Source organism: Tinamus guttatus, unplaced genomic scaffold, assembly GCF_059628265.1.
Source record: "Tinamus guttatus ecotype Peru unplaced genomic scaffold, ASM5962826v1 Tinamus_guttatus_pri_ptg000027l, whole genome shotgun sequence".
NCBI lineage: Eukaryota > Metazoa > Chordata > Aves > Tinamiformes > Tinamidae > Tinamus > Tinamus guttatus.
Window position 1 is genome coordinate 2,077,501 of NW_028288561.1, and position 26,756 is coordinate 2,104,256.

The following is a 26,756-nucleotide window of genomic DNA, read 5'->3' on the forward strand; positions in this document are numbered from 1 at the left end:
TTCTTGTTGGAATTCTGTGTGTCTCCTGTTAAAGCTACGTGTCATACAGTTTACACAAGGCTCCAGTAAGTATGCAAGTTTTTTAGGATGGAGATGACCACGTAACATCTTAGAGATGAGAGCAATGAGTCAGCAATCCCCAGCTCCATTCCTGACTCTCCTGCTGAGTCATGAAATGCTGCGGTGCTGCAAGTCACCCACGCAGGAAACGGGGTAAGGAAAAAATGTCTGCGTCACGGTGAAGGTGGCAATATGAGTTTGGGAAATTCTGTTATTTCTGCGGTGTTCTGAAGCCTTCAGAGAAGTGTGAACTATTTATACTTGGGCTAATGAAAGCCTCCGGGATACTTCTTCATTTACTGCTCCTAACAGAGCTGATGAGAAAATATTTTATAACACTGCTGTTGGGGAAATGAAGTGGTTGGGCATTCAACATCCATGTTTTTCATATGCCTCTTTAGCAAAAAAAAAAAAAAAAAAAAAAAAAAGCTGATTTCTACCACTTGGTTAATGCAGATGCTGCCACAGTACCTAAAGACACTGTATGATATGTCCCAAAAGCTTCGTTCCTGTCACCTTCAGGTACGCCGAAGGATGCACCAAAACCTACACTCTTCTGTGCCAGGTTCTTTGAAAAGCCACTCATTATGGCTGGAATTTTTGCTGGAATCTTGCTACTTTCTAATGCAAGGTTATGCCAGTTTGTCATTCTGCCAGTCCTGTTTTCTGTCTCAGTCAACAGGGATAAACACTTAACCCTCCTTTCTCTTTCCCCATTACCACACCCCTAGCTTGCAACTGGTATAGATTACATCAGAAATTCCTCGCTGAGCCAGCTCTGCTAATAATTTTGTTCTAAATCACACAAAAATCTGTGAAATGTAATCGTGTCCATACTCTGGTCCATTGCAAATACACAGAAGATGAAATTAGATCTTGCAAAGAGTAATCCATCTCTTACTCGATCCACTGCAGGATTAAGCAAACAGCCAGGGCGATGTTTTACTGCGCTGGTGTGAACTCACGCTGCGCACTGGGGTCAGGGGCTTGAAGTCTGTGATCTGCTGGTTCGGGTGGGATTAGAAATCACTGTCATGTACGAAACATCTAGATCTCAATGAAATTATCATAGCGCGGTAGGTTTATAGACACTTTCAACAGATGTAGGAGAAGAGCAGAAAAGGGGCTGCAACTGACTGTACAGTTGAGATCAAATTCAATTACAGCTGAGAAAGCTGCACTTGCCGCATTTGCAGCGAGCTCTTCCCCTCAGTGAGCATCACGCTGGTTCCTCGGCCTCTTCGAGAGGCGAGTTTATTGACTTGTGCAGACTGATTACCACGCAGGCCGCAGTTCTCAAAGGCAGGAGGCGGCACACGAGAGCGCAGACGTCACGGCCCGCGGCAGACACCCGTGGCAGCATCGCCCTGGGCACGCAGCCATCGGGGCGCCCGTGCCCCATGGGCCCTGCTGCGGCGGGCGCCCACAGACACGGCGAAGCCCGCGCACGACCGCTTTCTTTCCCCCCTTTTATTATTATTTTTTTTGCCTTAACAGAGACCTCCAGCCTCTGCTTTTTTAAAACTCCTCACTTATGCCTTACGATGCATTTTTACCTAATTGGAAGAGAGAAGTAATTAAATTTAACAGAAACCAGCGCTTCCAAATGAACATATAATTTTGAAGCTACAATTTCTATTACTTTTTATTACCTTTTACCTATGTTTTATATGGCAAAGGGTCATAGAACAGATGCAGCTGCTAAACAAGGTGGCTTAGTAAATGAACGCAGCTTCTGCAGAGGGAAGCGGGAGGAAGTTAGAGGGCATGAGCGAATTTCCCTTTAGTCGCCAAATGGAGTTTTGAGTCACCGCTGACTCAGGTAAAACCCCATTTTAATACAACACCTCTAAAATACAGCATTTTCTAGACAAGGCAACAATAACCAGCTAGCCAAACAACATTCAGAAGAGGAAGGAAATTCTGAGTAAGACTGCAAAAATGAATCACTTCTCTGAAAATGTTTTTGTTTTTATTTTTACAGATGAATCGGAAAGCTCTCAGGAGTCAATTAAGTTACCACAGTCAATAAAAGCTTTGTTTCTTTACACAAAGAAAAAACAGGGACAGATACTTTCTACCTAGACACCAGGGTGATGGGCACATTAGAAATGAAGTAGATTAGATAGATGAACTAGACAGACACATCTAAATGTCCTCCAATGCACTCATTTGTTTGACAGCCTGGAAAATGCCAACATTCCTGGGATTAAATGAAAATAGAAAATTGCATTTTCGCTGTAGAATATACACAGAACTTTGATATGTCAGTTTCTCTATGTTAAAATAAACCAGGGCCCAACCACGAACTCCCAGAGCCACTCCAAGGACTAGGAGCTAAACGAGACGGTAACCGAGGCACTGACCAACTGAAAGCCGTTAAGTCGCTACCCTTTTACCCAAGGACATTAGTGAGGTGATAGGACCTGCACAAACTCTTTGGCAAACTCATTTTTCTTGAGCTCAACAACACCAAAATACCAATTTATCCATCTTGTCTTGATATAGCTTTTTTTTTTATTTTATTTTTGTCTTCATGGCTTCCAACTACTCCACCATTTGGGGCTTGTCAAACAGTGATTTCTGCTGTGTGGGATCTTTTCCTCCCTTTTTGTTCTTCAAGAAAGGAAAAGCAAACAAAATTTCTTGGATATAAAAAATATAGAGCAACAATAACCTGAGTACCCTCCCCAGAGGTTTCCAGCCTAGGCTACAGAAGGATGGGCTTTGCTTTTGCTGCGGCTTGCAGAAAAACACATGCAAAAAATGACACCCAGTTAGCCCCGCTGGTCAGATTCGACAGCTCCAAATACTCTTTTTTCCTAGCACCGGGATGTGTATGCAAGTACGCAGCCAGGGCTGGCAACAGGCAACGTGCAGGGTGAGCGCCAGACCCCGGCCTTGCCCACCCCGGCTTTGACAGCGCCGAGCGCGGCAGCCGGGGGCCGTGGGACAGCCCGCGGTGCCGGCGGGAGCCGAATCCAGCTCCCTGTGACAGTTTTCCCCACACAACATCACAATCAGCCAAACACATTTGTAATCTACTGCAGCTGGTGTTTCTATAATTGATAGAGATATAAAAGCCCTTTTTGCTAAAGTTGTACTTTTGTATTTTTTTTTTTCCTTGGGGGAGTTGTGAGAAAGCGGCTACAAAAAGCAAGCTTTAAATTTCAGATAATGTGGCTCCCTTTAGAATCCCAAGCTTAAAGAAAGTAGTTACGAGTTTTAGCAAAGAAAAAAAGAAAAAAAAAAAAAGAAAAAAGAGCTAAAAACAAACATTTATTTTACTCGACGTAGCAAAACAGTGGATTAAAAAGTTAAATCAATGCGCCATCTGAATGGTTCCTGCTGTAGCTGCAATTTCAAATGAAATAAGAATGTTATAAAAACTCTCACATATTAGGCACATTTGGAAATGTCTCCTTGTAACTGTTCCTTAAGTGTTCTGTCTCTGAGCACTAACAGGTCACTGCACAGGAAATGCAAAAATATGCTACGTTTTAATCAGGGCATATAAAACACTGTCTAGAATGTTACATTGCCCTTGGGAATCTGAAGTAAGTAGGGGAACTTTTACAAAGTCCAGGTCACTCTCCCCATTACATCACTGAAAAAAAAAAAAAAAAGGAAAGAAAAAAATTAGGTTAAATTATATAGATGTGATGTATTAGAACGTTCCCAGTCATAGGATAATGGCGGCAAGATGCTTGTTTCCTCGCAGAAGCTCATAATCACTCTGCAGTATCCCTGAATATACTTTGTGCATTGAAAATACCACATTTTAACAGAAACGGAGTATTGACAAGCAGTTATCAAGAAAGAGGACAAATGCAAGAAAGAAGCTTTTAATATATTCATGCTAACAACAGATTTAAGTATTTCACCGTAGCGCACGTTTATTGCCGACAGAAGTGTAGGGGACACAGACCTAGGGACGACCTGCCCGGCTGTGCCTCATAGGTGATAAAAAACGAAAGACGGAATTTTAGCAGAGACGTTTGGGAATGATTAAGGTAAACTGTCCCGAATCCAAACAAGTGGAAAAACAGATGTAGATATCATAACAGCCACCCCCACCTCCAACCCCTCCCATAAATGTTTCTCCAAACGATTTACCTTTGCTTAACCTGAATCACAAGCTGATAAAATCTCTACGGCGCTGAGGGGAGAGCGCGGGAGCCACGGGAGGGTGCCTGTTTTCTAGATTATCCTCCTTGGCGGAGGATGGGGGGCAGGTGACGGCCCTCCCTGCTCGCCCTAAACTTTCGGCACTCAGTTCCAGACAGAAAGATTTGCTTTTGGAGGAGAACCATCCCATGCAGCAATAAATAAAGTATAATATCCCCCACCCTCCCCATATCAAGCCAAAGGCGGAGCTGCCGCTGAAGCAACCATGAGTCGCTGACGGGGGGGACACCCCGACGAGCCCTTCACCACTTGCGTGTTGTGGCATGAGAATGGGTCACAGCCGAACGGGCTCCTTTTTTTTTTTTAATCTAAATGGCTACTTGTGGTGGAAACTCTTGCCATTGCTCTTTGTATTTTCCTGAGCATCTCTCATGCTACAGCAGCCCCGCTCCAGCCTAACTGCAGTGCGAGGCGGTGAACATCTCTTTTGGAGAGACCCGGGGGCAGCCATTTCATGGCCCCGCTCCCCTCAGCCGGCCATTTCGTGGCCCCCCTCCCCGGACCGAGCACTTCATAGCCCTGCTCCGCAGGCCGGCGGGTTCACAGCCCTGCTCCCACAGCCCCTCATGGCGCCGAGCACAGGTGTCCCATGGCTACAGTCTTTCGTATCCCCAAATCCACTGGAAACCCCCAGCCACCAACTGCACCACTCTACTCAACCCCTGCCCGCATCACCGCAGTGCAGCCCGAGACCTACTCACCACCTCTGCTTCTGCCTTCATGAAGAATTACCAATTCCTGCGCTTTTAACGGTGTTTCGTAGCAGGTGGCGGGCGGGCGCCCTGGAATCACGCCGGGGCAGCACCTGCATGGCCGCTCCTTCAAAGCAGGCGGCAGACGCGCAGCCATGAGGTAAATACCCCAGCCCCGCACCTACCCGGGGCAGAAATTGAGCTGCACCCCGAAGTGTCATCCCCTGCTCTTCACAGTGACCATACTTTAAAGGGAAGCATTTTTTTTTTTTAACAGAGACTTCATAATTTTACATCTCTGCTCCTGCCCTCATGCTGCTTGTCCACATCCTCCTTTCCTTCCTGCTCTTACTCATCCGCTCACCCTGGGGGATCCTGTGTATCCCTGGCTCAAATGGGTTTAAGGGGAAGGTGATTACACCGTGAACGCAGTGCGTGGTGGGCACGGCACACACAGGCAGTGCTGTGTGCCCTGCTAAAATTCTTTGTCAATGGCAACTCTTGGCCTGTAAAACTCAGACAAATTTGGGTGGATTTGCTCAGGAAAAGCAGAAGATATTGTTGGAAGTGTTTCCAGTCAGTGCTAGACAGCACAGCGGTACTACAGCTTCAAATAAAAAACCCCAAACCAATGTACGTCTTTGTAATTTTTGTCAAACAACATCCTTCCCTAAATTTCAGGAGGAACATTTCATGAAGGGAAACCCAGATACCCATAAGAGAAATTGTTGCTCTGAGCAGTTTAAGTCTGAAACATTAGAAATTGCAGAAATCCAGCTAAAACACCAGCTGACGCTGGTGGTGGGAAGTGTGGTGCCCATAGTATGAAGGTCTGTGGAGTGCACAGCTCTGCAAGGCTCCATCATGATGGAGTGATGCAATCACTCCATCATGCAGGTGACTTTTGGGACTCTCAAGACCTCTGTGGTCTCTCCCTTCCTCTTCCCCAGGTTTCCTTTGGCTCCGAAGGCAGGTGAAGGCTCCGAGCCTTCGGCCGTGGTGTTGGCTGCAGAAGGTTCTTCTTGGGGTGCTCAATCTTGCCTCCATCCATGCACACCCCTACACCTCTAGACCCAGCGCAGGCTGGTAGACTCTTATTTGAGCTGTTTCCCTCATATACAAGAATAACCTGCCCGGACTCCAAACTCAGATCTGAGTCCTCGACTCATCCAGGGAGGACCTTGGCCTTGAATCTAAGTGAGATGTGAAAACTCATAGCAACTCCTTTTTAAACACTGAGTGCTCAGATGCTCATAACTGATATATGCTTTAAGGATACTTCCTTAAATTTTGCTCTGGTTTTAAAAATAGTATTTTTTCACAACACACGCAAAATCCAGAGTTGTGAAATGAGGCTCTGGAATTTTGTTCAAGTGCTTTTTCAGTAATAAAGTATATCTGAAATCCCAAACAGAGGGAGCTTGCTATGTCAGGTGACGTTTTGTTAGCTTTTGACAAGAGAAAATATTTAATACCCTATTTTTTTTCCCCTGCTCTGAATATTAGTTTAATTGTCACAAATAATTAAACGCTTATGAGTAAAAGACATCTTTAGACATTTTGACAATACATATTAAGAGATGCTTTAAGGGAAATCTGCACAGATCGGCTTTTATTTGTTATGCTAAACGATGATGCATCTTGATTGCACTTGTTCCTTATTTGTGTGTGCAACAGGAGACGTTCTGTGAATGATCTGTAAGGAATAAAATGACAGTATTTGACAGGCTAGGAAACGTCTGGGCGAGAATACAGGATAAGGCACCCTAAAAGGGCATTGTTTGTGGAGGGGCAACGGGATAGAGACACTCCCTTCAATCTAAGGCAATGAAAGGCGCCAACAACTAAATTACAGTTAATAACAGTAAGAAATGAACATAAATTACATATACAAGGCTCAAGCTCAAGGACTTTTGGACCACTAAAAATATATATTATTATATCAATTATCAAAGAGAGACAAATTCCCGTCCTGGGAATTTGCATATGAACTCTAATAACCTACTGTTCAGAAATGGAGGCAAGCAGTAATTTGCACATGAAAAGGAGCCATGGGAGAGCTTCCCAAGGCCCAGCTCCCAGGAAGGCAGCCCTACCTGGTGACTTGGCCGGGCAGGATCGGGCCTCTGTTAGCAAGGGCAGCAGCGGCCTCTCATGTGTGGCAGGTTAGTGCTATACTGCCCGAGATTTATTCTGAGCTCTTGTCAATATAACGGCTGAAATTACTACACTTGGAAGGCAATACCATGTGAAAATAAGCATAAACAATCCCTAGTGAATCCATAGGCTATTACTTGCATCATACATCTTCTATAGGCAATAAATACATTTCTACTTTGGAAAAACAACACTACTCTTGGTCTAGGCTCACCATTCATTTGACACAAGAGAGAGAACTGAGCAAGATCCAATGGAAATTGCCTAATGCTAAATCCTTTGGAAAACATGGATCTCTTTTCAGATGCCTATGTAAGGATTTAGACACTTAACTGGAGAAGTTGCCTTACAAAAATCAGGGCATCAAAGTTCATTGCCTGGAGCTTCCAGTCACCACGAGCGCTCTGTGTGTGGGGAAATATGCATGTCCTGCTAAGTAATAATTATAGGAGGTTTCTCACATCTCTCAGGGTAATGTGTGATATATTGTCAGAAATGGAAAGCTAGATCCCAGGTCTGAACAAAATAAACGTAGAACAGGATGTGGGCGGAAAACTAACTGTAAGTGAATTCTCTAGTCCTGACACTTACCAGAGGCCAAAAATGCATCTGAGGATAATCTAGGGAAGTCAAGGAACTTAAATTACGCTGCCTGAAACTATCCCCTAGGAAAGATCCCATGGCTTGGAAGTTCACAGGGCTCCCGGGAACCCCTGGGCCTCAGGAGGCAGTGCACAAGGCATGAATGTGGCTCCACAGCCCGGTCCCGGCCCGTTCCAGCACACAAGGGCTCCAGCAGGGAGCCAGGAGTGAAGCCACTGTTTGACCTTGAGGAAACCGGCTAATACCTCCAGGCTTCGTTTTGCCCTTTGGTGAAGTGGGAGGAAAACCTTCTACTTTACTGGGGTTATTCTGAGGACTACATCGCATTAGTAAGAAATCCTCAGAAGAAAGGTGTTACGTGTGAAGAAATATTACTCCACTTCCTATCAAAGCACACGTATATGAGCAGGAACCATGTAGCTAATCAAAAGCATTAGAAAGCTTTTAATTTTTTAGCATTTAATGCTACAGATGATCAATATAACTACTTAGCTTCCTTCTCCTTTCACATGTTAATTTAATGCTACTTCCCTGTGCTTATAAATGTTATGACGTGGCTGAAAAAGACATAAAAATAATTTTGGTAGACCAATATACCAGCTAGAAAAAGGTTATGGGCTGGGTCATTTCCCCCAAAAGCATCTGCAGAGTATTTTTTTATCTTCATGGCATAACTGGACATCATGAAAAGATCCAGCTCTTCTCTGTGAAGTCCACTCACATTGTAAAAACTAAATGAGTTGATCCTGCACATACAGAAAAAAATGAATGACGGCCCAATGAATTGAGACAGTGATTTGTTTTATACAAAATTATTTATATACAGAATGCTCAGAGTAAAATCTTCCCTTTCTACAAAAAAATAAGTTCAGTCCAAGTGGTCACTTGGGTTCCAGTCCAAAGATCATCAGTGATAGAAAGATGCTTTTGGTCTGCACACACTGAACTGCATTTCAGTGTATTTAGATTTTCATTCCAATCTGCTCGAAGCGAAGTTTTACTAATAAAAGTCTCTCCTATCTGGGCATCTCAATGAATATAATTATTTTCATTAAAAACAAGAATCGCATGCTTCGACTTTTTCAGTAGAAATTTTGCAGTGATCCCACATAAACAGACCAAATATCACTCTAGCAAAGATGCTTTGGGAATATTTAATATCATTTTTGAAGTTATGAAAGCAATACTGGATGAGATTTACTACAATTTAAGATAAGTGAGTCTTAATTTTATATGAACAGAGAGACTTGAAAAGCAAGCAGAAAGAGTTCTTATTATACTATACAAGAATATTAGGCCTTGTGCAAAATTGGTCCTTTTCTCTTTTACATGCATAAAAACAAGCACAACAGGCTTTTCAATTAAATGAGTCTTTGGAGAGAGATGCAGGAAGAGCCAGAAAGCTCCTTAAAACTTTATTGCTTTTCATCTTTCCCAGATAGGGATGTATATTAAAAATGACCTGTTTTTTCCCAGTACATGGCTCTTCCTGCATGTTTTTTTTTTCTAATTTGACCTATTTATGTTAAGGATTATCCAAAATGGGAATGGAAAAGTTGGTCTGGGTTGATTTTCTTTACATGTTGAGTAGTCCTACTTTTCTACAACCATCTAGAGCTAAGGGTGCTTCCCAGGTCTCTTTAGCATCATGAGTATCTTTAATGAGTCCCAGTGTCATTAGACGATAGCAGAATATAGATTATAGAACACATGGAGAAAAAAACACGGAAAGGAATAAGACAAAGCTGTAATAGATACAAGCCATGAAGATGAAAGAAGGAAGTCAGCATCTCATTTACATTAATACAATAAAAATACAGCATTAATGTTGCTAGTTGTATTTTTTTTCAATAAAACCAAGCCCGATTATATCTGAAAAAAGGCAGGTTGTGCATTCCTCACAGGTCTTGCAAGTGTTTAGGCATTAAAGAACAGTTACTGGCTATTAACTTTCTGGATTTAATTGTCACTAAAAAACAATCTCTGTGAAGCTTCAATTGAAAGCCACTCCTCAAGAACCAATGGTCTGATCTTTCAAAGCCCAAACTGCTTTGTTTACAGCAATACAAATTCAGAGCTACTATTCAGGTAACTCCACTCAATCATTACATGTTTTGTTTACTGTATTATGTGCGTGCACGTATATAATTATATAAACATGAACATAAGCCACAGTTCATCATGAGAAACAGTGAGAAGCAATATGGCCAAAAAACCACAAATGACACTCTCAAAAATAAGCAGATTTGCTGAAAATTATGAGATGTTAAAAATCATAACTTTGAGATTTGCGGTACTTTTTTATAGCTTTTAGATTGCAATTTTTCAAGTTTTCTAGTTTAAAAGGGTTTAAAATACCTTTTCCTTTTAAAAAGCATATGGATATGGGGCACTTAAATAATCACCAGATTCCAGAAACTGTGGGCTTAAAGGAAATACACACAAACTGAGGACTTTAACTCTTAACATCATAGGAATTTTAACCTGGGGCAAATATCGGTGGAATAGCTGAAAAGTGCTCCGAACAGCCAAGATTTCCAGCACAGATCACTAAGAACTGGGCATCGCTGTCCCTCTCCCAGGCGCGTGCGGGTGCGTTCATAAAGCACCTCTATTTCCAATGCATTTAGTGCTGCTGTTTTGGCTGTGGAACTTCACCAACATCTAGGACCTTCGCACGCTGCACGTTATAAACTACGGATTTTTCGCAATCTAATCCTGTCCTTTTGCAACTATTGTTGTGACTTTCCTTTTTCCCTTGGGCAAGGGGAAAAAAAAAATCTTTTAGGGAAACAAAGATTCTCTTCATTTTTTTAACCTAAACAGTTAATGTAACACTTAGATCAGAGGACCAGTTTTTCCACTTCTTTTCTCCTGAAAAACCTCACAAGGTAATGAATGAAAAGGCTGCAACAGTTAAAGAGGGATGCGTAAATCTAATGGGAAACAGCATGCTTCTGTGATGCATTTCTCCTTGAAAACTTAAAAATACACTGCTTACTCTCAAGGTATTTCTGAGCTGCAAAAGACGTTATTATAACACGGATAAAAATGACTAGGTGCCAAGACCCAACAGCCTCAAGAGAGAGGTCACCTTAATGAGAAAGAACTGGTTTTAGTGTCTAAAACTAAATGAAACATCTAGGCTTTTGATTTTCAAAACAGTCTCCATGCTTTTAGGTGAGACCATATCACCAAGAAACAGCACTCAATAATTAACACGGAGAGTGGCAACACGTTTCAGAAGGGCAGTTAGCAGAACAAGCAAAACGTATCAGTCATACGAACTTCAGAAAAGAGTGGGGAACCATCAGCAACCTAAGCTAACTGCCAGAAATCTCCCTAGATTTCAAAAGCAGCCTGTGTTTAAAAGCTTAATGCTAGAATCCGCTCCCTCTTCGGACACTAACTATAAGTATTTTCCAGTAACAGTTTGTTTTGCAGCTAAACAGCCCCGTCTCACATCTGCAGTCTTCACACTGGCCAGTTACCCACCGAGGCAAAGGGCTCAATAAGAGCTGAAGAGCTGGGCCCACTCTCATGGAAATTATTGCAATTAAACAGGTAATGAAAAATTACCGCTCTTGCCTGAATGAAATGTAAGACTTCAGCTGAGAGTGTAATGTGTTTCCAATTGACTCCTGTATCAGATTCAGAGATGGATGAAAATGTCTCTCTGCTTGCATGAGCACGTTCTTGAGGTAAAACTTCACAAATTTCACAAATATTTTCATGTGAGAGAGAAGGGGAGGGTGGAAAGGGCTATTTTAATAATAAAATCAGTAGGGTCCGTTTTTTTCTCAGCTTAATATGGTACACACATGTTTCAATCCAAGAGGCAGAAAATAGACAGAATTTGCATCCTTTTACTCTGCATTTACTAATAGCATGTCATCCGTTAGAAGAACCAGGCCTTATTCTTCCCTCTGCTAGCTGACATGATTTTATTTTCTTTTTTTTTTTTTTTAACATTTGAGCTCTTAAGATCTGCACAATAGCTTAACACAATAAGTGTTTAGCCTCTGGTTCCAACTGTAATTGATAGAGTACAGTTCCATTCCCTCCGCTGCTGCTAAGTTGGGAATTGCAGCCACAGCAACTGACAGCTTTTTTTTTTTTTTTCCTTCTTTTTTTTTTTCCGTGAGTCTGGAGTTGCTCTCTGGGAGTGATGTCCTCATCGGGATGCGAGCTAAAATGACGGGGGAAAGGCTCAGCACGGCCCCGTGCTACGGAGGAACCTCGGGGACCTCATCTAGGGGAAACGGTGACTTGAGGTGGGTGCTGCTAACGAGAGCAAAAAATCAGGAGAAAGCTCCGGGAGGAAATGCCAAAATCCTGCAGTTTTGAAGAAAATGGGCTTTTCGATTAGAGAGCACGGAGGAGGGAGATCGTTTACGCAAAAGAATTTCTGACAATGAATATGCTTTTAACTGTACTATAAAATGATGTCATTTACTGACGGAAATGTCTTTTATATTACAGTTGCAGGGTCTGAACTCTTGGTGAGTCCCAGGCTTTGCACAATGGTAATATACTGTGCTCTGACACGCGAGATTAAAATTGCAATAAGCAAACAACTGCAGTGAATGCGATTTCAAACTGTCCCACTCCGGCCTGACTCCTGACACAGGGACGGATTACTCAGCAGCCTCGGACACCGTAGCCTGATACCAGATTTTAAGGCAGATGGCAACTGATTTGGTAGATCTTTACTTGGGAAACTAACCTATTTTGGAGTGTGTTTAATTAAGCACTGGGTAAAGCCTCCCTCTCCTGTTTGTGCACACCTTGGCTTTTTTGTCATCTGTCAGCGTGGTGATGTGCACACTAACGGAAAGGTTCTCAGGCAGGAGCTATTTAGGTGGTTTTGATGTGCAGTTGCTTTTCTAGAGGATGTTTAAACAAAGCAGGTGATCAATCAGCACCGCTTGCTTGCAACCTTTGCTATTGCCCACGTAAGAAAGGATACAAATAATATTTAAAAAGCCACAACCCTCTTGGTTATTAATACATGCATATACTGCTTCCTTTAAACACAGCAATATACATCTCAGAGCTAGCTGGTCATCTGCTCTGCTCTCTGAAGGAAGCGGAATTTCACTTTCTGCAAATGTTTCTGTTTTAAATAACCTTTACTATTAAGGGGCAAATTGCAGCTTTCAAGTAATGCCTGCAAACTGTCTTCTGTTTGCTGCTGCACGAGGACTTTCTCAAAAACAAAACTGCATTATTCATCTACAGCTCCAGAGAGCAAAATAAATGTGCCTGAGATCTGTTTCTGCTGTACTTTTCAGCAGCTTTGGTTCTCAGATAGCCTATTGGAGTCGCGAGAGAAAGAAAGGAAGAAATACAAAATTGCAGCCGGAAAAGGCGTTAAGTCCAGATTCGTCTTCTTCACAGGCTTGAAAAAGCAAACTAGCAATTCATGATCGTAATATAAAATATGCACATTTAAACAAGCTGCAGGGGAAAGGAGAGTTTAATCCAGTGAAATTGTGTTTGAAAGCTATTTCATACCCCTAGGAATAAAATCTGAATAGCAATTCTGCTTTGCTCCCACCCTTTTTCCACCCTTCTGTTAATATATTACCATTTGTTATGGAATTGTTACAAGAGTTCTGCCCCAGAGGTAGCTGCATTTCGCTGAACAACCAAGTACTTTCTGGGCCTGATTCCCTTCTTGCTCCCCAGAATAGGTAGAGGGCATTCACTGCAACTGCGCTGATGTTAGCGACGCTGGTTTTGATTTGCACCCAAGCAAGAGAAAAATTAGGCCCAGGGTTGGTAAAGCCCTTTGTGATTCATTTGGCTGAAAGCTAGCAACACAAACGGGCTGTTTCTTGTAAAGAGAAGTATGATATTAAAGCAGGTGCTGCTATAAAGAGATCTCAGTACCTGCTTTAGGAACTATCAAAACGGCAACGATGATCTCAAAAGAATGACGATTCAAAAAAGATTCAGCCTTGCGAAGATCAAAATGTATTTCATGCCGTCCCTGTGTTGATGTGAAATAAAGTAGCTTTAAAAGTATAATTTGAGATTTAAAATCCTCATCATGAAGCATAAATAGTGTCCCATTTATCCAATTACACTACCTTCTTTCATTACAATGGTCTGTAATATATTTCTTAGGAATACAACGCTGAAAATTAATAATAGAAAAGGACAAAATTGCCATGTACATTTCTCTAGATAGGTTTTCGTCTAGCAGCAGGACTTCGCTTCTGATTCACTTGCTGGTTCTCTCTAACCTTTGCATTATTCATTAATCAAACTAGAAACCTGCTTTCAAAGTCAGTGCATGGGAGTAATTATTTACAGTTGTGCATAGTATTTAATTTTAAGCAATGACAAAAGCAGGCATGTCCAGAATCATAAGGCTTATCATTTCTCTTCCGTTGGAGGAACTACCTAGAGGAGCTAGAAGTTGCAAACTTCTCTTTCATATCTCTGCTGCCATCAAGACAAAATGCAGTGCAACTGATACCTTTGAACTTGCGCAAGTAAAAATAAATAAAAGTGAAAATTAAGTAATATATAATGCACTAACTCCTTTAAATAAAAGGAATAAGGAGCTTTGCTATCGGCCTTGATGAGCGATTCGTTTCTTATTGCACAGTCTGTCTACTGTCACTTTGAGGTATTTTTCGCCATACAAAACAAAACCCCAGAACTATCCCTGAAAATGAAAGTCACTTTTCAGAACTATATACAACAGGCACATCTGCTCTTTGAAACCCCCTCTACCCCCCACGAGCCCACACATACAACTTCAAAGCAGGAAAACTACTGCAAATGTATAAACCTACTTCAAATCGGCTACGCTGGCTGAAACTGGACTGCATTTGCAGTATTTTGCTCACCTGAAACAACATTGATCTGAGGACAAACGCAATCAAAGAAATGCACCGCTGAAGACCAATGCACGTTTTATAATGAGAAGAGGGAACGAGAGACATTACTGTGGTCATTCAGATTTCTATCTCATTACTAAGATGCTCAAAAATACTGTAACATTCTGGAGGAAAACATATCTTACTGTACTCTTAGCAGGGAAATCCTGGGAAACAACAATATGGGCTTTGCTTGCAAGAATTTCCTTACTGTATAGCCTACGTTCCTAAAAAAGAGCAGGGTGCCCCTTCTACAAAAAGATACTACATACATTCCAAGTGAAAATCCTACTTTGAAAACAAAATAAAATGAAGCCTCGTACTCCTGACAGAAAGAAAAAAGCAGCAGTTCTAGCACTGTCATTGAGATGATCAGCATCCATGAAAAATAGCTATTTATCCTGCAAGTTGAAAACGTTAATGCCTTACTCAAAGATAACCTCTTTGTGAATAAAACAATAATAGCAACTCATCAGAGAGTTCTTCTGAATACATATATATGTATGCATTTCTGTCTTAACTATTATGTAGAGTCAAAGAGAATCTTCGCTTGCCAAGAAACAGGCTAGCAACCTGCATAGGTGCATCGGTCATGTCCCAAAAGACCCTGCCTGAATGCCAGTGTCCTACACCTATATGAATATGGCATAATGTGCAAGTTTATAAAAGTTATGCATGTCCCCGGTCTCTCAGAAATCCCATTCACCTTTGAATGGACCCCAAGCACTACTTTTCAAAGTTTATTCAACTGTGCCACTAAACTTCCCCATACATTTTGTCCCACTTCTAATATGTTAAAGCAAGAAAATACTAAGAAGGAGGAGGAAAATTTACCGGGTAATTTTCAAACTGAGGACATGAAAAAATAGTTTTCTTTAAAGAACGAATCTGAGGAAGGACATAAAGACAAAAAGAACGGGAAAAAAAAAAAAAAAAAACCGCCTACATTAAAAGCCAAACAAGATAATAATTGTGCATGTCTGGCTAAGAGAATCTAGAGGGCAAGCCTTACGTCATTGGCACTTGGGTTACCATGGAGAGTGATTTATTGATATATATCAAGAATGAATAGATCAAAGGCAGCAAGATGACAGGTGATCAATCAAATGTCAAATCAAAGCTGGCAATCAACTGGAAAGCTGATTTTTCAGTGGGTGGGTCTGGCAGAAGAAAAATGAACTTCCATATTGCGCTTCCCAGAAACAAAACCCCACCACACTATTAAAAAAAAATAAAAAGCAATTAAGAAGCCTGAAAGAAAACTCTTTGAAAAGATTTACTATACAGGCCCACTCGTCTGTTTCTTTTTCTTGGCCCCCAAAAGGAAAAGAACACCCTACAAATGACAAAACAAAACACTTCCAAAGTTGCAAACTATTTTCTCTTTAAAAAAAAAAAAAAAAAGGGAAGAAGAGTGAAGAGAAAAATACTAATTGCAAAACCACTTGGCATGTGCAAATATATCAACTCGGAGAGCAAACAAAAGAAGAATTTGATTTGAAAATGCGGATTGTCTTCTAACAGTCAGAACGGTTCATTTTATTTCCTGTTGCAATTTTCACCCCCGCTGATCAAAGGCTGAACTTCCCCGCCGGGTTCAGCGGCACAGACAGTCCCTGCACTATTTCAGGCGCACACACACACACACACACACACACCCGGCCCCGGTGCCAACAGCAACCCGGCGACAGGAGAGGTTAAACGCCGCGACCCGCTTGGCGACTTCGTCAAAAGCGAAACCCGGCGGTGTTAAAAGCAATAATAATAATAATAATAATAAAGGGGGGGTAAATAAAGGGAGGTGGCGGCGCGGGCGCAGCCGCCGCGCGAAGTTGCGCGAAGTTTGGCCGGGGCAGCGCGGGGCTCCGCGCGGCTCCGCGGGCGGCCGCGCAGCCCGTGCCCGGCCGCGGCGCTTGGCAGCCGCGAGAGCGGCTCGCCGGAGTTACGGAGGGAACGGAGGGGTGGGGAGAGCGGGGACAAATAAATAAAGATGCAGCCCGGAAAAGCGAGGGTGACCCTAAATAATAATAAAGACGGGGGGTAGGAGTGGAAGGAGAGGAGAGACACGGAGGCTGTGTAAGGGGATGGCTTCTCCTTACCTGCCGCCCGCTTGGGTGCTTGCTGTTTCCTCCTTGGCATCGCTCTACTTTCTCCAATCTCACTTCTGTCCCCAGATCCGAGAGCCCCGAGCCGCTCCTGAGCCGGTGCCTCTGCCTCGCTGCCTTCCCCGGCACCCCCCGACGGCCGCCCCTGCCCCCTCCTCTCCACTGCTCTGACAGGAACCTGTTTGCCTTTTTATTTTATTTTAGAGATCTACGTTTCTTTCTCTCTCTCTTTCTTGTTTTTTTTTTTTTTTGGTTGGCTTTTCTTTCTTTTCTTTCTTTTTTCTTTCTTTCTTTTTTTTTTTAACTGTTGCAACACTTGCTTTGCTTTGATTCAAACATCCAAGATCAGGAGCAAATGAAAGGCGCCCGCAGTGCCAGAGGACGGCGATAAATAAATAACAAAATAGATATGTATATATATTAAAAAGGCAGCTCTGGAAAAGGCTGCGGGGCTCGCTGCTTCCTCCCTCTCCTCCCCTCTCCTCCTCCTCCTCCTGCTCCTCCTCGCAGGGCTGTATGGCGGCGCGGGCTGCGCGCGTGTGCGCGGCGGTGCGCGGAGCGCCGCGGTTCGCTGCTGTCAGATGCCAGGCAGTGAGTGATATGGGAGAGGACAGCGCGGCCGGGGATGGGAGGGAATCTGCGCTTCTCACACACACACACACGCGCGCACACGCGCGCACACACACGCGCGCACAGGCAGGGCGAGGCGATGCCAGCGAGCATCGATCCGCGAGCAAACTGCACATTAACAAACTCCTCCTCCGCGACCTGATGACAGGAGGAAATTTACTCCGCGCCGGCGGGCGGCGGGCGCTTTATTAAAGAGACAGGGCGCGCGGCGCCGCGCAGCACCTGGGGCGCGCGCAGGGCCCCGCGCGCAGCCCCGAGCGCGCGCACGTCCCGCCCGCCCGGCGCGGAGGCCTCTCCGGGCGCCCCGGGCCGTCCCCGTCGCTCCTCGGCGCTGACTTTCCCGCTGTCCTCCCGCGAAGTTGTTTGCCGGTGGGGAATGCCGGTGTTTCCCAAGGATTCTGCACTAAAAGCCACCGCCGCTTTGAGGCACCGGGTTGCTTCGTGGTGCTGCAGCACCCTGTTCTCTTCCAGCTCCCTTAATTTTAAGGGGATTCCCTTATTCCCGTCGGGCGCTCTTGGCCCTTCCCAGCTGTCCTGCTTGCCCTGAGAGGGGTCCCGTGCAGCCACCAGCCAAGCAGGGCAGGGGACACCCGCCTTCGGAGAGACCCCGAAGGCTGATACCGCCCAGGTATCTACCCCTCCCAGGGAATCCCGCAGCACCCTGAGGGTTTGGGATGCTTTGGGGCGGGAAGGATGGACTCAAGTGTGCGCTTAGCTCTGATTTGTGTAAGAAGTTCTCTGGGTGCATTTCGCAGGACTCAGTAGCCTAATACCCAAATTGGTGGGGGAACTGAGTTCTCAGATGTCACCGTTGGGGCATTTGTATTTTTCTAAGGAAATTACTGGGATTAACAGAAATAATTGGCATCCCCTTCGCCTTCTCAGCCAGGCCGGGCTCTGTTGGTGTCCTGTAGCTGTGTCACCCAGTGGCCTGTGCCCTCCCTCCAAGCTTGGCCCCATTGGCAGCACGTAGGGAATTCCCTCTCCAAGCTCCCTCTTTAGCAGCCTCTTGGGACTTGGTGCTTATGAAAGCGTCAACTGCCTTTCACAGCCTTCCCTGTATGAACACAAGCAATTCTTGTAGGAAATTTAAAAGTATTTATCGGTGGGAGCAAAGCCCCGTTTCAAGGACAGAAGGAGGTAGCACTGCTATAAAACACTCACCGCCTCTGCTTGGCCCCCCAATGAATCGGACAGAGCTGCCCGGCGCTCGTGGCACCAGGCGGGCATCGTGCCCCCCAACAGCGCTTGTTTATTGTGAGGAATCGTGCCTTAAAAGCTCTTTCCGCCCTGTGACGTTTTTATTAACTGTCCTGCCAGACCTCGGGACGTGATGTAATGTCTTGGGACACCAGCAAGCACCTGGGGGTGAACAGAACCCCCTCAGCGCTCGCCCTCTCCTGCATCTGGACCCGCTCCATGCGCGCAGGCTTCCCGCGCGCGCTCCAGGTTTGCGGGAAGCGGAGCCTCGGCGCGGCCGGGCCCGGCGAGCGCGGCTATTGTTCTCCGGAGCCGTGGCTCCCATCCAAGCGCTCCACGATGGTATTTGTATCAGTGGCGTTCGCGGGCTCCACATGCAAGACGAGAAAGTCACTCTTTTAAATGGTTACTCCTTTGGGAAGGGGAAATTGAGAAGATGGACTTCTGAGTAGAGCACTAGTGAGATGGCACCCTATCCGCGGTGATAAATGGGAGCATTAACAAGGCTTGGTCGAGAGGAACCCTACAGATTTATGGCTTCCTGTCTCCACCAGCAGATGCCATTATGGCTGACAGAACAGAATGCCTTTCAGCAGCGAACTGGGGTGGGATTATGAAGAAGGGGGAAAAAAACACGAGCAGAATCTGGTGTCCATTTTTATTCGCTGGTCAGACTCCGCTGATGGTTTTGAATAGCCCTGGAACTAAGCAGCGTTTGTGTGCACTCTCCTCCTGTTATTTATAACTAACTTAGTGAAGGTCACGCAGCATCTCCTGTAGCACAGGAAGAACCCATAATATTTACTGAAAGCATTTTTGCACACTTGAAAATTAGAGATAATAAAAGGAACAGATAGCACTGGAGGCTTCCTTGGCTTATCCAATGGAATAATCTTGATGGGTGCTTAATGTTTACTTTGGAAATGTAGCAAATGATTCTGAAGCTATATTGAATTTTATCTATTTTTATTACATTGCAGAATAATATTTCTCTTTCCTGACAAAATGTTATGACCAGTAACAGCAATGGCAGTTATGCATGTTCAAAAAAAGAGTAATCAAATCTCATGCTTCAGGGCATGAGCTGAATTCCCCAGTGGGATCAGGAAGGAATTTCCCCCCCAGTATAGCAATATACAGTCAATGGGATATGTTCTTGTAGGTTTTCCAATTTCTTGGTTAGGTGCAAATTATATGGAAGAATAGTGTGATCTATTGTTATGGCTTGTAGGTATTTTTTTGTCTGATTTTTCAAAATACTGCATGTGATTTGTGCATTGCAGTAGGGAGTATAGACATTTTATACACAATATAGGGCCAAATATGGTGTGTGCACTTGTCTTCGATAACATTTCCCATCTCAAGTAGTCACAATGAACTCAGCTCTGTTACCTGAAGAGTGCCAGATCTTTCTTACTTTTGTCTGACTTTCTTTTGGTGTCTGCACTGCTGGTAATTAAAGGTACTTTAAAGGTTCTTTTTTCTTTTTTTTCTTTTTTTTTTTTTATTTCTGAGAGTCATGTATGTATAGTACAGAATTCAACTTGAATGGAATTCATCTCAAAGTTGATGACCTCTTTCATACTTTGCCTACTGCTTTGGACCAACAAAAAGTTGAAATTCTGACAAGTTCAACAAACAATGAAAAAAATTATTAGAAATGATTTGGTTTGATTAATCAAAAAAATTCAGTATGTAGTAACATTGATAGATAAAGACTTTGTCAGCTTCAGCCTTTACTTGTTTGTTACTTACAATTACTCTATAAAAAAATCTCTTTGAAACAAAACTGGGATTACAACAATTTTGACAGAATCAACTTTGAAAGACTGAGGATTCCTTAGAGAAAATAGAATATCCCTGTAAACTGTCTGGGACTATAAACTGTCTGCTCTGTCCAGTATTAAGATTATCTAAACCTATTTCTTTCTTAAGGCACATTTGGCCAATATGATGCATATTCAACAATTTATCCAGGCTCCCTATCCCCGTGGACTTACTATTAGGAAATTTTCCTACCATTGAACACCTTTTTGAAACATGTCTGCTCCTTTTTATGCTGTTCTCCACTGGAAAGGAAAAGGGTTTATTTCATTCCTTTTTGCAGCAATTTTTATGTGAGGACTTAATACTTCTACTACGCAAATAACTCCAGTTTCTTCAGTTGTCCCTCGTAGGTCATGTTGTCTGGACCTTGCACAATTTTCATTGTTCTGTGGCTGGACAACATACATTTGCCAAAATCTGGATGCTGCATTGCATTTGATATCCTTCCAGCACCAAGTGGGATTACTTCACATGTCTAACATATGACACTGCTGTTTATATGTCCCAGTTTGACATATGCCCTTTTTGCAACGGCATGACACTGTTGACTCATGTACAGCTTCTGATTCACTGTAACCCCAGATGCTTTCCTGCAGATCTGCTTTGTAATCAGTTGTCCCCATCCTATATTTGAACAGCTGATTACGCATCAGTGACAACTTTGCACTGATTCATCTTGAATTGCATCCTATTTTTTTCAGACTATTCCTGCAATTTGTCAAGATCATTCTGTATTATAATGTTGGCTTCAAAGGCTGTTTCAGTTCCCCCCAGCTTGGTACCATCTGCAGGTATCAGGCAAACATTCTCTGTTCCTTCTAAGAACCTTCTAACACATTAAGAAAAATACTGAGTATTACTCTACCCGGACCCGCTCCGGAGGTGCTTCCAGTCTGACAGTGAGCTGTTACCGTGTACTTTCAGAGTATGATTTTCTGACCTATGCCCTGCAGTCATATTATCCAGAGAATATCCCAGAGCTCACTTAGGAGACTGTTATGGGAGACAGTGGCAGCATCTTACTAAAGTCAAGATATACGATTTCTCTGCCCACAAGGTCTGTCCTCTTGCTATGGAATATGATTAGGTGGATTTGACATAATTTTTTCTTAATAATTCCATATTTTCTGTTGCTCATCTCCTTATTGTGTTCTAGGTCCTTATGGATAGTTTGATTATTTTCTTTCAGTATTTTTGTATAAGGTAAGCTGACATAGAGCACCTTTCCGTCAACTGTGTGTTAAATATAAAAACTATGTTTGCAGTGGTTTGAATCTTTTGGAAACCCCTTGTCCTGCACAGGTCCTCAGGGAAGATCAGTGCTAGCTCTGAAATTTTTCTGAATATGAGTTTAATGGCCCTACCTTATCTATGTGCTTTCTAAGTGCTATTGAAAGCCGCCTTATTGCAGCCAGAGATCCTACTATTCTGACACTGGTCTTCATTATTTTTGCAATCTGATCACAGCTGATTCCTGTAGTGAAGACAAAAGTAGAAAAAAAAAAGGCTTTCACGGAGTGATCTGTGGAACCTTCCCGTCTTAACGGAGTGACAGATGTCCTCTCTCCTTGCTCTCGCCCCTGTGTAGAGGACGCACTTACCGAGCACTTCCATGCTAGCATGTTTCCTTCTGCTTGTATCTCACTTGGTGTCTTGCCAGTTCTAACTTTTCCCATGTGTTCATACTACTCCAGGGTATCCAGGAGGCCTTTTCCCCATAAAGGGAGTAGAATGGCAGCATGGTGGCAAATTCCATTTCCCTCTTTTGCAGGCGTTTCCAGCCTGCTCAGTGGCTCTAGTTCAGTGAGGATAGTAGGGATGGTTACATTTCACCTCCTGGAATGAAGTCCTGATAGTGCTAATAATTTATTGACTAATAGCAGGCAACTTTTCCAGAACCTTTTGACTTCTAGGCTTCAGCTAAAGGATTCACCTTTTGGCTGAAAAAGAGGCATTGAAGTTTGAACTTCCATCTAACCGAAAAAATAACATTTTGTGGCCAAGTAATGAGAATTTAAAACAGGGAGCTGGTTTGCACAGCTCTGGCTGCAGCTACCTTCTTCAGCCACATCTGTGGTTCATCTTCCTTCACAATGTCATCAGCTAGAATATCACATGGGATCTCATTCGGAACTGTACACAAGGCTCACCATGCATTATTTAACTATGACTTCCTATTTCCAGAATTTATAATTCAGTCTTGCAAAACTGCTGCAGACTGAAACAGCCTGGAAGCTCTCATTTTAGGAACGGAATTTTCTTTAAATCGCAACGAATCTCTGGTTAAGAAATAACAATAACCATGCCACTTTTTTTTTTTTTTTACTGAAATAAGCAATAATATAATACCATTTACAAATGAAACCAGCAAAAGCAGCTAATTGAATTAAAGTTTATCTAAAAGTTGTTCTTACCACGGTCCAAAAACCTCCTACTTTCTTCAGTGTATTTTGAATTAAGCCCTTACTCAGTGGGCACATTGGACTAGTGGATTTATTTTTCTTTCCTAAAAAACCCCAGCATCATTAGAATATTTTAGAACTGGGCAGGAAATTGTAGTCTCAAAAAAGTGCTTAGGTAAAAATATAATTAAAAAAAATGAAAACTGCCATTGTACAGTGAAAAAGCAGCATCAACAAGACAATACTCTTCTAAAGAAAACTTTTTTTCCTGAGGTATGTATTCTGTTGAAAGAATATTTTATATTTATATTTTTCTTAATGCCATGAGTGATAAGAGTATAAAATAAATATGTTTTACACTATGCGACAAGCAGTGCTGAGCACCCTCCTGCAATGGCAGGCAAGGTAAGAGTTAGAAGATGACATCATTTTTTTTTTTCCAGCAAATCAAAAAATCACTGTATATCATTCTAATAGGGAAAGAGAGAAATAAGATTTCCTAATGCAGTGATTGAGAGATGGTTTCTGGAGCAACACATATGGGAAATGACTGTAAGGATTACACATGGAATGCGATTAGTCCTTTCTTTAAGAGAGCAATGTCCTGGCGGAATTGTGTGGCCATGAGATATTCATTCACGCTGAGAAACAGCTGTCCATTAGTTGCCAGTGGTTGTGACGTTGCATCCTCCAGAGGAGGCAAGAAAAGGAGATGGAAAAAAGGGTCTTTCCCTTGGAGAGCAGAACATCTCTATTCTGAAAGTACTCGAGGGGCTGGGGATATCAGACCACTTCCAAAGACAGGTAAGTAAATTGGAGGGGCTCTTTAATGCTGTGTTTCTCTCTTTCTTGTAAAGACCGAGTAGCCAACCAAATAAAGAGAGCTGATAAACTGTGGAGAATATGTCAATATGGAGCAAGGCAAAGGCATACATATTTGGAACTAAAAATGGCTTTAGGGCTGTCAATATGACAAAGTTAGCAAGTACCCTTATCTGTCTAGATAATTTAATTATAAAGCACCCAATCACCATGGTTTTGGGATCTATGCTATCCATTATGGCATAAATGATTTTGTATTTGTGCAGTGTAAGCCTGTTCTTTCTTTTATTGCTATGATTATTTATTATCATTATTATTTATAGTTAGAGAAGAAAATTATGCTGGCAATTGGAATAACTTATGTATCCCATGTTTTGGGGCTGAAATCATACTGGTACTCTCTAAAGCATCTCGTTTCCTATGATAATGGTTGCGGAAAAGGTCAGTTGCTAAATACTTCAAGAATCTGTAATTCTTTACATTGCCAGTCATAGTAAACCAAGTCATCCACTGAGCCAAGCTGGGATTTTTTTTTTTTTTTTTAATATCAAGGAAAGATAAATGGACAAATGCAGTTTACACATACCAAGCACATTTGTTTAATAAACAATGCAGAGAAACTTAAACACTAAAGCCAGCAAAAAGGATGAAATATTTAATGTAATTTTAATTGAAATGCAATTTCAGTAAAGAGAAACTCCTATTGATACAAGAGACAATGTTTTCATATATCAAACAGCACTAATTCCATGGGGAAAAAAAAAACTAGTGGATGGAAAAGCTCCTTTGTTGAAAGGAATACTCTTTTTCTATAAAAGAATTGCCCGCAATTTTGAATGTTAGTGCCAACACCTGTGCCCTGGAGCCGGAAGGCTGGATTTGCATTCCAGGAGGGAGGGAGGGCAGCTCTTCCCCAGGTGTCCCCGCAAGGGCAGCGCTCACGAGCTGCAGCTGCACGTGGAGCTGCTGCCTGCCCTGCTCCATAAGAGCATCGCCTCCGGTCCTCAAGCCTCTTTAGTGGCTGGTCCCATCCTCATTTTGCGTACATGCTTCTCTGTGAGGTAAGTGGTTGTAGATAATACTGTTTCATGCATTTTCTGTTCAAAAACAGTTGCATTTTCACTAGAAATGGGGATTCCTTTGAAAAGGACAACCTCTTTCTCATCCTCTGTGTCTGGCCAAGAGAAGGCAATCTGCTAACTTGGGTACTTTGCTTGGTATGCTTGCAGTATTTCTTGAACTCCTTAAGTTTCTGTTTTCTGGTACTCACTTGTATTATCTTGTGTGTGATTTTACTTAGAGTAAGTGAACTGAATTTTTAACAGTAAATGGTGCTCAGCTGAGAAGTTGAAGATAAGAGGCAAAAAATATTCTATCTGAATGATTATAAAGGAAGTTATAAAGGAAGCTGATCAGAAATGTTGAAGTTCTATGAAGTTTTAAAAATCAAGAACAAAAGTTATGAAATAAATTGGGCACCATCCTAATTATAAGTTTAGGGCAATAAAAGGTAGGGTGCTTAGAAATAAGGAAAAAATGTTGTTCAATAGTAGGAATAAGTTTTTTGACTAAAACAGTCAAAAATGATGGAGTGATATTCAAAAAATTAGCTTTATTGGCAAGTCTAGAGGCCAGTGGTGGAGGGGGATAAGACTGTATTTGTGCCTACTCCCAGAAAAGTGCAGGGTGCTGCAATCTCTTTGAGAGGGAGAGGAGGGGAAAAAAAGAAGGCATTGCAATACCCTTTTTTCTTGGAGCTTTTGCATTCTGTGTTACCAGTGGCAAAGTTTCTTGCCTTATTATGTGCTGGCTCAGACTTTGTTCGGAAGAGAAACTGGAAGAGACCATCCCAATCCTGTGTCACTGCTGTAGATCTTGAGTTCAGATACAGCCCCACGTTGCTCTTAGATCCCAGGAACTGCTGGAAAGGAGGTTGGTGACCACCTTGTGCCCCTTGAGCTGAGCCTGGTGCCCTGGGCCTGGCTGGGAATTGAGTGGAATTGCCCTGCTCTGTCCTGGTGCCCTGTGTGCAATGGGCGAGCGCTTGCCCAGTGCTTGGTGGATCAATGAAATTTTAGTTTTATGGAACAATATTAGAAAAGGAGACATTGAGCCATTTTCATGGCAATTGAATGACACTTCTATGGGCCTTTCTCTACTTCTGCTTTAAATATAAACTGCATAGTAAATACAGGTAAAAAAATACTGTCAAAATATAGCTCTGTTTGGTTACCTCTGTCCATGGGACAATTTTAGTAACCTGTCAATCAACAGGCTGCTAAATAGCCTCTCCAAAGCACAATCTGCTATTTCAGATGACATCAGTGTGTCAATCATTTATTGAATCAAAGCCAAATTTGAAGAAAAGCAAGCCCAGTTTGTCAATCACTTCTCACTATTCTCTCCACTAACCACCTGACAGCTTTTAACTTTGCACTTTTATATTCCATGCAGCTAGTTAAGATTCTTTCATTTTTAATTGGGCTTCTTTTATGATTGGTAGCTAAGCAACTAATATGTTATTTTATATGGTAATAATGGACCCAAACTTGAAAGCTTTCTTGACCATTCGTATTTGTTATTGGGGAATTATTTTCCTTCAAGTTGCTAAATAGCAGATGTAGCAGAAACAGTTATTTAATTATGGGTTGTCCTGTTGTTTCTATCTATAAACACTTTTGGCACTGTTTAAAAATAAACACTGCATGCGCTGGCAAATATATACTGTGTGATTTTAACTCCTGATAGAGTCCTTTGGAATTTTACTGCTCTTTTACAGGAAAAAATGGGTGCAAAAAAGAAAGGATTGCCAAAAAGCGGCGTGGAAAAATATTAGGAAAGAACACAGATAGAAATCTCTGTCCTGGAATCTTGCTAGGCTTTAGTCCAACCTGATCAGTTCTCAGTCTTAATTTAGGTACAATTAAATTTCTAGGGCCAAGTATGATGCTCTGAACCACCATCTCTCAAAACACGACAGAAACTGTTTTTGAAATGAGCTCTTCTGCCCAGCTGGCTTTGTACTCTGAGACAATGTTGGGAGTTAATTAACATTTGTTGTACCTGCAACATTAAAATCTGCGGGTCAGAAGTGGGTCCTCTGAAGCTGCTCACGTAGCCTGATGTGGGAGACGTGTCTTGGTGTCCCCTCTGCACCTCGTGCACAGGGCAGAGGCT

At 42.6% G+C, this 26,756-nt stretch overlaps 1 protein-coding gene across 4 annotated transcripts in view; it reads right to left on the minus strand.

Moving 5' to 3' along the window:
* Positions 1-17,382, minus strand: part of TSHZ2 (teashirt zinc finger homeobox 2) — a 212,448-nt gene extending 195,066 nt beyond the window's left edge. For all 4 annotated transcript variants that reach the window (XR_015913590.1, XR_015913591.1, XM_088528409.1 and 1 more), the window contains exon 1: positions 16,693-17,382. Coding sequence is in view for 2 of the 4 variants with exons in the window: in XM_088528409.1 (XP_088384535.1) it covers positions 16,693-16,732 (40 nt within the window). In the remaining 2 variants the exon portion in view is untranslated. The remainder of the gene's footprint in view (positions 1-16,692) is intronic.
* Positions 17,383-26,756: the final 9,374 nt, after the last annotated feature.